The sequence below is a fragment of the Fistularia commersonii genome, chromosome 3, assembly GCF_037954325.1.
Source record: "Fistularia commersonii isolate RoL2024-O1a breed Wild chromosome 3, RoL_Fcom_v1.0, whole genome shotgun sequence".
In the NCBI taxonomy this organism is placed as follows: Eukaryota; Metazoa; Chordata; class Actinopteri; order Syngnathiformes; family Fistulariidae; genus Fistularia; species Fistularia commersonii.
In genome coordinates, this window is record NC_141286.1 from 18138701 (window position 1) to 18150689 (window position 11989).

Here is an 11989-nt window from a genome sequence, read left to right on the forward strand (position 1 = left end):
AATTATTTTTTAAAAATCTTGAGGTGAAATTAGATGGCTAATTTGGATAATATTGTTACAAATCTAAATATGGAAAGAAATTAATTAATTTGAACTCACACTTTCCTATTTAAACTTAACTTGTAGACTGTTATTTTACTAAATATTTTAGGTGATTCACTGTGGTTTTGTAAGCAAATTATCTTTAAAATAATAGTTGAATGCCATGGGTAACATCGACCCTAAAATATTGAATTTTCAAAAAATGTATGTAGAGATTTCCTTAAATTAGAGATCACCTCAAAACATTTTAAAGTTCTAATATAATTAAAAGTAGCCTATTTTTTTTCTTTGAATGTTTAATAACAAAATTACAATAAATAAATTATACCTAACATTCCCATGTATGTATTTTAAATGTTAAGTTCATGATATCTTTTTCTTTGATTTTGCTCCCTCTTTCAATGATACTAGGTTAATAATGCAGGTATGCCCTGCCTACTGACCTGCTTCTTCAATATCTCCTTAAAAGGAGATATTTCTGCTCTTTCTGTAGAACTGAGCTACTAAAATAGCTGTTTACTTAAGTGTGAACTGAGAAATTATTTTAAGATGTTTTTTTGTCTGGCCCTTTTTAAAGGCCATATTTTCAGAATTCTTCCACTATATGAAATATAGTCTTATGTAAAAGTAAAATTATAGATTGTGATCTATTATTAAGACCCATCTAGACCTATTATTCATCCCACCCCCTGTAATATGAACCCAGTGTGTAAAATATTCCGATGTACAGCAAAAATTTGTCTACACCAAACCTCGAACCACCTAAAACTCAAGAGGTGAGGACAGAAGCCCTCAGTGCTCCGCACAGAACGGTGAACAAGGACTGCATTATGCTTTTGTATGTGTTAGCAATAGGAAAGGTAAAAAAGCGGAACATAGAAGTGTATGAAAATTAGGAGTCTCTAAACAGGGTTCCACCTATTTCTGGTTTCCTGCATTTTGCTTCGGTTGGCTTCTTAAATATTCATTGATTTTGATTTCTGATAGTTGAAATTTAATTCAACAGATCAGATCAGCTGAAGCTGATATTAGAAACCCAATACAAGCAGAAAGATAACAGTAAATATGATCTTCTTTGTATAAGAGATACTCAATTCATTCTGTTGGTCCATACCAAATCACCGACCTTGATGTATGTCTTTTAAGAGAGTTCTAAATAGCGTCTTATTTGGTTGCTTTTACCCTTACTTGAAGTAAAAGCTTCAAGTAAGTAAGTAAAACTTTGTGGTAGCACATGAGGAAATAGGACATGAAAGTCAAGGTGTTTTAACTTCTAAGGATCACAAATATTTGAGACAGACAGAATCCAATACCACAAAGTATAAATGTTATGTGTCTGTTGAATGTTTTGGGGCTAAAGGTATGACATTAATTGTCTCCTTTTGTTTCAGAACTGAGGTCTTTATTTTGTGGGATATCCATATGTGTGAGGGTTGATAACATGTTCCAGTTCAGCCACACCAGAGGCACCAGCTGTCAAACTCTTGTTTTTCTTTGAAGGCCTCATCAGTATTTTGACAGATGTGTTGTTCTCTCACCATGACAGCTAGGCCCCTCACCGTCCACCGAGTCAGGAAATCTAAAGAGTGCAAATCACTGCTTAACTCAAATCAAATTATATTCATAGTGTTTTTAACATTATATATGGATATACATCATCACAAGAATTAATTTTCAAACTATTGGTTATGGTTGGGCAATAGAGATTTTTCATTTTCAAAACCGATATATAATCTTACTATCTAGATGAGATATTTTTATATTTTTACGAACATCTTGGTGTAGGATTGTAATTCTTGCTTTCTTCTGTTTAGTGTGACAAAAACTCTCAAAGGCACCCGGTGTATCCGTCACTCTGATTTAGATTATCTTGGTTTGCAGTGTGAGAATACTGATGATATCTGTTCAGTGAGCTAATGTTCCCTGTGTTGTTCTCCCTCAGATGGTGCTGACCGTACATCTACAATATGAAATGAGGACCTGACTGAGAGCAGCAAGAGCAGAGGTTCACCACGCTCTCTCATAATCAGTCACCTCAAGGTCACCGGCCCTCCCGTCCCCCCTCTTCCTGTAGCCCAAGGTAGAGCATAACCAAGGGACTGGGCGGGATCCAAGAAATACAAGAGATCACATTGGCACCGTCCAGCAGGTTGGGAAAAACACACTTCCTGCTATGCCAGCACGCTCACAGTCACCTGTGTCTGGGTGAGGAGAGAGAGAAAGAAGCATGGAAAGGCCTTGCCAGTGTGTAAACAGCAGCTCCTCCAGGAGGCAAGAAGTATTACTACAGCCCAATGGGCACCAGCAGAGATGCTAGGCTATGGATCAGGGTCCAGTGAAACTGAGACCTCTTCCCTCTCTGACACCCCTTCAGTCCTATCATCAACCACAGCTTGTGTCATTTTTCAGATCCATACCAGTACCTCAAACCCGCAGCAAGACAAGCAGAGCTTCTAGGATGCAGAGGGAAGTGGACCACTTCCTCCACTGAGTGTCCAGCGAACGGCGCTCAAGTATTGGAAGGCCCCCTTGCTCAGTGTTGGGTTACAAAATGATTTATCATACATGTATTTATTGTTTACATAATGATGCTACTTTCAAAGGGTACATAAACACATCAAATTCAGGTATGAATGTTGTAAATTCAGTAAAGCCTCGGATGTCCACCAGCTTTACATCCCACAAGTAGCCATCAGACTAGTTTACAAACAATGCATTCATCCTTTACCTTGAGCATCCGTCAGCCATGACGTTTTGGCTAAGATGTCTGCCACGAAACAGTAAAAATGGCAAGTGGACACAGATAAGAGGGAAAGCAGATGTGTGATGAGGGTAAGAGTGAGAAGGTGATGTGAAGGAAGATGTTGAAAGTGGAAGGGAAGGCATCACATTGGGAGACTAGGAAGTGATACTGGAAAAGGAAGAGGATGTTTGAAGGAGAAAGACTACAGAGGCAGGACCTCTTGATGAGCTTAACGACAGGAAGATGTTATGTCAAAAAGTTATGTGAATGCAAGAGAAAGTGAACTCAATAACGGTCAGTTACATATTGTTTATTCATAGCATGTACTGTATGAACTCCTGGAATATGTGGGAGATTTGCATTAAAAGTGGAGGCTTTTTTATGGGGCTGGGCCATTAGTCATGTATCCAATGTCCAACTGATGTCAGATTATCAATTCTTGTGGGAAATGTGATTTTACTGTCTCTCCTCAAGAAACCCCTTTTTTTCTTCAGGGGATTCACTTTGATCAGAAAATCAGTTGGAAATCCCACTTGTTAATTGGTAATAAACCACCTGAGACAGAAATTTATTAAAAATATTCATGAGATACAAAACCTGCCAAAACTGATCTAAAATGGGGTTACGGTCTAGATGACCCTAAAACATGCAAGGAAGCACTAAGACATGTCTGCATGAAATTAGCACACAATTCCCCCATTGAGAGGGGGGAATACTACACACAGAATCTAAAGGTCAGATTTTTAAACGTTTACATTGAATAAACTTGGAATTAAACTACACCTCATGCTGGGGAGAAAATATTAATTATTAGTGTTGTGTATCTTGTTTCCACATAGTTATCTTTATATATAGTGGTTTCCAGATGTGGCTTCTGAAACATGCCCCCATTCCCCACTCCTTCCCCCCAGTGTTGCCCAGTTCACGTTCTATATACTCACAAGTGATACATATATACGTCTGTATCGTCAATGGGATCCGTCTGCATGTTCAGATACTGGATTAGTTATTTTTGTAAAGCAAGGGATGCTCTCAAGCTGCATGTGGCGTGGAAGACGGCAGGAAAAAGTTGCTTTAATTTCCACTGTATATTCCTGCCTGGATTGCAACATCGGAGACATCAAACATGGTCAATCCATGAAGGGTTGCAGACCCAGAGATTGTCTGGTTGGTGCTTACCTCCACCCGCTGGCCAAATGCAACCATGGCAGGACAGACAGTGACGTCCAAGGACACGCTGGCTCTCTTGGGGCTGGAATCGCGCTGATGGACAACATGGTCCTCTGATTTCTGTTCGGTCTCTGCCAGCCGAAATACAATTTCTTTTCTAGTTCTGTATTTTGTGATGATTTTTTTTTTTTTTTTGTCTTAATATTTATCCCCAGTTTATTTTGTCTGGAATGCAGACTTTACCAACATAGGTTAATATGCAAATAAGCTGGGTAGGAAAATGCCTTCTCAGTCGAGCATAAGTGCTAGAACATTAAATAGCGGTTTATTTGGAACATTATTGTTTAGTTTCTTCTTTAGTTTATTGCCATTTTGTATTAATTCCTTTATATGCACTTGATATGATAATGTGATACTCCAAATACAAATGGACAAAGCTCAAGCCACAGTCTGGTAGTGTGGAGTTGGATGGCACTTGCATTGACAAGACATCAGGCCATCCATCGTGACTGTTGAGCTACAGGTCAGATATTGGATCCACAACAGAGCGGGAAAACCTTCCCACACTTCTTTATTTGAAAAAAGATTTCAGGATTTTAGAGCTTTCTTATTCACATTGAAAGGACCAAACAAATGGTTTTGCATGTTTTAGCCCACTTAGACTTAACTTAGATCTTATGCCCTTTTGTTCATACACTTCAGTGTGTCGTCCAACCCATTCAGTCAAAGTGCGATAAATTATATCAGTTTACGATAAAAGACAGCTTTTTTGTAGACTTGGTTGATTATAATTAGAATCATGGACACGTGTTTTAAAGTCATTTTTGGTTCTTGGTAATGAACTGTAGGGGGACCTGACACACGCGGCGTAAAATTGCCTCAACAAAGAATAGATGCAACTGTGTGTCTGTCGCTGAAATAACAGGCTAATTAAACACAATAGCATATATTTTATAATTACCTTGCATGCAGTGTGTGACTTGTATTCAAGGGACTAAAACATGCAGAAAATTCTGTTCTGGAGCCTCATACTGATCACAGATCTGCCTACAAGGAAAACATTAAGATCTAGAAACTGTTCAGATCAGTGAACAATTTGATGCAATCTAATCCAATTTTTTTAAATTTTCTGTCTCTTAGACATTGAAGTTGGCCTGGGCAATGTATCTGTCATCTAAATGACTGTTTTAAAGCTTTCTTTCTTTCTTTTATATAAAAAAGGTAAACCATGTTTCATTTCATCCAGATGCGAATGCCAGTCACATTTTTCACCTGGTTAAATGTACTTATTTTCAAAATTATGAATAAATGACAGAGGTTAATTGGAAATACATCACTGGTAAATATCAGCAGATCATTACCTTCAATTCTAGGAGAAATTATCTGAGCTACAAATTATTTTAAGATGAACAAGGAATTATACATGTGAGTTACCAGTATTGAGTATGTGAACAGGACTGTACTGTATCAAGAACCACTTTTCAGTATTACTTCATTACTTTTTACTTGGACGAGTATTGAAACAAGTGTTGATTAGTAAGTCCTTATGCTGGAGATGCACTCGGTTTATTTGAGTGCATACCTAGCATTTGAGTTTCCATATAAAAATAGATATCAAGATATACATAAATACTTAAACTGTGATCTGAATGTCATTTTTTTCCATGTTGCCCAGCTCTGACTTTTCGTTTGAGGGAGCCGTTGTAGCTTCACCTGCATGTTTGTGCATGAAAGACTCCACCAAAGCGTGAACCCATTTCTGTCCTGAAAGAAAAGAGTGATATTTGATTCTGTTACTCCTTGTGACATCACAATGTCAGTGTCACTACCATATAAATCATTACTTAAAGTAGATACAATTATTTATTCATTTTTTTCTTTTTTTTTTTGTAATTGTTGCAGAGGTAATGCTTTTACTCATTTTTGTGTATTATTTAAAGTATCATATGTGTTAACATGTTATGGCTGGTGACCATACAGACATCTCAAATATTAACATAGTATTGTTGATTGACTATTTTTTCTTTTATTGTCATTATTGGTGATCCCCATCCTTTATCTATCAATGTCTTGTTGACGTTTTTCTCGTGCCATCAAGAGCAGAAACTGCTACGCTATAGATTCATAAATGCATGTTCAGTCACAAAACTGAAGTTAGCTGATTTGCCAAAAGCCGCTTTGGCAGGGAGGGAAGTATTTTTTTAAAGCTACCATTTGAGCAGGGAGGTTTTTACTCTCTGAAATTTGACAGGGGGGCTCGGTAGGATTTTAGGTGACTTAATTTTGAGGGGCTGTTCTGTAGTATTGCTTTGTCAACAAACCCTTTTGCAAAGACCAGAACCAACAGCGTATTAGTCGGTCTCTCAAGCTGTCCTGATAGTTACAGCTAATTGAAGCAAATTTTCCATTTTACTGATGTGAAGTGGTTCAAAAACAATTTCATGCAGCACATCTGATTAAATAGTAAATGCTTCACTCACCTCCTGCAGCAAAATATTGCCAACTGTGCATTTATTCTGACTATAATGATTCTTTTGAAGTACCCAAAAACATCCCTTATTTTCTCATGCTTTTCAAGTGTTGAGAAGTCAAGGTCGGTTTCATTCAATGGTCATGCAACCTCCACAACCCTGGCATTTCATGGACATTTTACATTTGCTGTTGCATGAAAGTATTTTCATAAAGTTGTGCTGCTTGCAAATGACATTTGAATGTGTAGAGTCACAAGATATTGAATGCCATCCTCCATATTTGCTTACTACCTAACCCTGTCTCATTCCAAAAAAATACAGAAATAGATGTTCAAATTATTCTGAAACAACAACAAAAGTCAAAATAATGAAAGAACCAAACTAGACACAACAGGATTTCAGTTATTTGAGTAGAATAAAAAAGAATCAATATTTAATTCCATCTGAGTTAATAAGGAACCACCGTGGTTTAGGCAAATTTTTATTTGCATTAATCACCAGAGATTTAGTGGTAATGAAGGAACAGAGTGACACTTTCGTTTTACACCTTCAAGTTGATGGTGCTGTGTGGCCTTGACAAAAACATCTGACAGTTTTGGTCTTTTCAAGACATTTGCTGACATCATAGCAGAAATAATACAAGTATTGCACAACTTAGTATTTAAACATTCTTTACGTGTCAGTATCACACCTGTAGTCAGCAACATTATTAAAGGGATTGTTTTTGCAGTACTACTATTTACTTTCATATTAATTTAGCATTTTGAGTTTTTTCAAAGAAGCATCTCTTATTTGCCAGACTTTTTAAATGTTTTTGATTATTTTACTCACTGGCAGCGTTTCGGTCTAACAGTGCCCCAGCTGAACCTTGAAATTTGTTATAATGCAAATTTTTGCTTTTCCTTTTTTTTTTCCTGTCCAACATTGAATTCTGTATGATGCATAGATGCCTCCAGTTTTTTCTCAGCCCTGTTTTCTTGCAGCGTCTCTGGGTCAAAGGTTGATTGACATCCATGTGACTTGAACAGTGACTAGGCAGCAGAGACCTCCTGCTCCCAGGTCTGGTCTTTACACATTTCTTGAAGCCAAATACTTCAGTTTCAGTGATTGAGAAGCATATCAGCTCAGTGACTGTAGGAGTGTTTCTGCAGTATTAACATTTAGATACCGCCTTGATATTCCAAAAATGTACTTTTAAGTCAAGACCTATATGCTGTGTTATATTTTTTTTTTGTCATAGATTCTGCAGTTTAGCAAGTTTTTTTGTTTGTTTTTGTTTTTTCTTTTTTTTTTTCTTTTTTTTTGTAAATTCAGCAGCATCTGTAACTAAAGTTTTACCGCTTGACTGTGCTCCTTCTATTTCATTTAGTTTTACCAGAGCCGATGTCCTGTATTGACTGCAGGCTTGCATATATATTTGACAAAAAATATTGTATGTTTAATTGAAAAAATACACAAAAAAAACACAAAAAATTAGAAGAAAAAAAGAAAAACTAAAGAACTGAAAAAATGTAATTTATATTTTAAAATTGCATGCCCAAGGCTGGGAAAGTCATATTTAGAATAACAAATGGCAGTGCCTTTTTTGTACTAAAGACATTTACCGCAAATGTAAATGGTTTTGTATGGACTTTAAAGTGCTATGTTACAGGATTTGGATAGTAACAATTATAATGGGTCATGTTCACACTGCAGCTGAGAGTGCCTTTTTCCAAACTGTGGATGACAAATAATTTTTTTGATGTTGATAATGAACAAGAAAGCAGTCATGCTACATTATTTCATCTTCCTTCAATACCAAGTCTTGTTCCATGACCTTATGATCTCTGCTGTGACAGAGCAGCCAGTGCAAAATGCTATATATTTTCAGTTTAAATTTAAAGCAAATACTCTTGCAATTTTAGCCAGCTTCTATGAATGAAGTCTATTTGGGCTGAGACAAGGACATGGCTGAAAGTTGTAGTGCTTCTCCTTATCTTCTCAAGTATGATATTCCTCATAATGGTCATCGGAACGTCAAATCAGGCAACCAAGATGTCTTCCTTTTTTTTTTTTACCAATATTAAAAAATGTAAAATTAGAGTTTTGACCGGCATCAGGCAAATAAAAAACATAGTACACAATCAGAGACCAGATCCGTTAATCTAGTATTCATGGCAGGTATTCTAATATTTTCTGGCATTAATTAATCTGACTCAAAACTTTGTCTATGAATTATGATGCTCTCAAATGGACATGAGTGGCTAAAATACTGAAACACCTTTTGGGACTTTGCTGCCAGACTAATCAGGTCCTCAAAGTAGTGTTAACCTTGCAACTGATGCTCTGGATCAACCTTCATAATTGGAAGTTTGTTTTAACCAACAAAGAAATGCAGAAAAAAGCACCCACACCTAAACCTAAAATCAGATCGAATTTTATCAGCAAATCACAGCCATAGTGTTATCGTCACAGTCATTTATACATAGCTGCTTTTGGCAGGTTTTTATAACTATTCCAAAAGGTGCTCGAATGTGAAGTCATCCTCACAGAAGGCGCAGAACCTCGAGAGCGCTAAATAAGAATCTAAGCTTCGCCCTGAGGTGTGCAGTGTGAACAAGGCCAGCAGCCCTGAACTCAGCATCAGCGGCTGGTGGTGATGTGTGCAACATCCACCAGCTGTTTTGTACTCTGTAGGTACTTCTTAATGCTGATATGAAGTTATGAATTATTCTGGTCTGTACAAAATATGGATGTTTGAGACAAGAGTGAGTGTGTGTGTGAGAGAGAGTTGTGCGTGCGTGTGTTTTTAATGTGTCTTGTTGTAATTTTTGTCGCAACATACCAGAATGCTGTGACTTGGCATGCCCCCTTATCCATAAAAAAATAAGTTGTAACTCCTCCAGTGTGTGATTCAATTTTATTGGTACAGCAGGGTTTAAATTGGTAATTGTTTTTTTTCTTCTTTTTTTAAACAAATGAGTGTTTGATAGTATTGCTTTAAATTAAAATCATTAAAACATAATTGCCTCAGTGGTGGAGTTCTGTAGGTTAATAGTTGACAGAGCAGACCGACATGTTTTTATTTCTTTTTTTTCTTATGGGGGGGCGTAATTCTAATTTGAGGGGGGAATAAACTAAGTACATCATCCTATTTGAGTTGCATCTAACGGTTGTCAAATTTGGAGATTGCAGATCCAACATGCTAATCTATTGTTTTTCATTTCAGATTATCATTTGCGAAACCCTGGATCTGCCATGAATTTCTCTGCTGCTCATATATGAGTGACAGAGTAAGATTACTCACAACTTCTAAAAGAGAATCAGGTCTGCGAGATCTTCATCCTTAAAATTGCATCCATTAAATCTAACCAAAGTAATTCTTATCACCCAAAACATATTTCAGTAATTCTGAAAACAAGAGTAAAAAATAAGCTGTGTTGGGGAACACGATAATCCAGGTGTGTTGCTCTTTAAGAGCCACTTAATTGCTCTTATTCCTGAACTCAAGTTTAATGTCTAAATGGGTAAAATGTTTTAAATAATCAAAGGATCACAAGCACATGCTGTATTGCTTCAAGGGTCTCATCTGACCCATGGATTTCGAATATTAACAGAAAAACCGTCATGAGTCCCCCATGTGATATTGCATTTAGGAGTATATTTAAAAGCTCAGTCATGAGCAATAACTTGTGTAATATTACTAATGTATTTGGCTTCTGGCAGGTGCTAATTTGATAAAGCCTGATCAGGCCTCATGAAATAATGTAGAATGATAGCGCCTTCAATAAACTTATAAGAACGGCCTAGTAATTATTTAAACAATTGCAACTCATGTTATTGTGTAAATGCATCTAAATGCACATTATCTAATGGTAAAGTCTTTTGATAACATATAGATAGATAGGTTCATGGGAAAAAATGGCCAAATAACACTGGTGCACAGTCATGTTGATGGATAAAAAAAAATGTGATCGATAAGCTATAATTTGATAAAGTGGTCATATTGTGATGTATATGTAATATTGATTAAGTCATGTGACCACTCACTTAATAATGGTAAACTGACTCGCAATAACTCTAATAATGTGGTAAAGAAACAAAGGCTTATAACAAATACACAAAGGCTTATTCATCAAAATGTTGATGGTGTTGTGCCTCATGTAATCCCATCACAAAATAAGTTTTCTGTTTTCTGTCAACTCATTAACAAACAAGCCACACAGAAAACCCAAAAGGAAAAAAAAGAATTATGTGACAATTCTAAAGCACTTCCAGGCAGATCAGGTATGGTTTGCTGGCTGATGCTGTGGAGAGGAACATAATGTTCTCTGCACGCCACTCCAGACTGAAATAAAGAACCAGCTGCATGAGTGAGATGGTACCACAGTGCTGAGTCACGTTGCTGTCAGACTTCTAGGCTTCTCTGGCCTCCATCCTCTGCACACAGTGGCCCAGAGTCATGTTTATTCACTGACTGACCCCAAATGCTTAGACCAACGGGCTAACTCTGAACTTTAAAGTTCAAGATTCACCAAAAAATAAAACAATTTTTCCATTACAAAATTAGGAGTCTTATTTGGTTGACCTTCAAATGTGTTTTTCAAGGGGGATTCTATCAGATTTTTTATTTTCACCTAACTTTTAACTTGCGTCTGAATCAGATTCAGCTGGAGGTTTTTTCAGTCATCCAGATCATGGAGAATTCTTGACAAAATCCTCTTGTCGTGGCAACTGGACTTGAATTTCTTCATTTGAAGATGTTTCGCCCTTGATCCGAGAGGCTTCTTCAGTTCCCCTGTGGGGAGTTTCCAAATATAACTGCCAGGGTTTTGGGCGGGTCTAGTTTATGGCGGCTTGTCATGTAAATGTAAGAGTTGATCAGCAGAAACTAGATCTAAGGGGGTCTAAGGGTTACTTTCACAAACATATAACGCCATACTGGGTTTAACACTAAGATGGACTTGCACACACAGACCAGGCCCATCTGCACCCTCTAAACAACCAGGAAAGCTTCACCACTAGAACCAACCCCTGGTAACTTCCACGTGAGCCTTATTTCATGTGATCCAACAGGTTTCACTCCTTTGTTTAGCTTTACCTTTTCACATTCCAATCCAGGTAATTCCATAAAAGTTGCTCTTTTGTTTCAATGACACACCCATGAGCATAACGACCCATGTAGACCTAGTTTCTGGTGATCGACCAGACCTGCCCAAAACCTAAACCTGCCCAAAACCCTGACGGTGATATTTGGAAACTCCTCACAGGTCATTAGAAGAAGGTGAAAAGTATTCAGGTATAGCAGTTCGGGTCCAGTTGCCACGGCAAGAATATTTCAACTGATTCAGCTCCTTTTATGTCTTCTATGCATTTAGAAATAATATATTGCTGAATCATGTTCTGGGTTTTGATTCTCATTAGCATTTTCTGGTGTCAAATAATTGGATCTCAGCTGGTATGCAGTTCTGCCTTTAGCCACTAGAAGGGTCTGTGGCCCTCTAAAGTTTTCACTTTTGTCTCAAGGAACCTTGAAAGCGTTTTACCTTAAGACTTTTTCTTTGGTTTCTGTCAGTGTCTATCA

The 11989-nt window shown here is 37.2% G+C and overlaps 1 protein-coding gene across 1 annotated transcript in view; it reads left to right on the forward strand.

Annotated features, from left to right (window-relative positions):
• The window catches only part of samd4a (sterile alpha motif domain containing 4A), a 52983-nt gene extending 43677 nt beyond the window's left edge, over positions 1 to 9306 (forward strand). The window contains exon 13 of the mRNA XM_086143964.1: positions 1985 to 9306. Within this exon, the coding sequence (XP_086000090.1) occupies positions 1985 to 2013 (29 nt within the window). The 3' untranslated portion in view covers positions 2014 to 9306. The remainder of the gene's footprint in view (positions 1 to 1984) is intronic.
• Positions 9307 to 11989: the final 2683 nt, after the last annotated feature.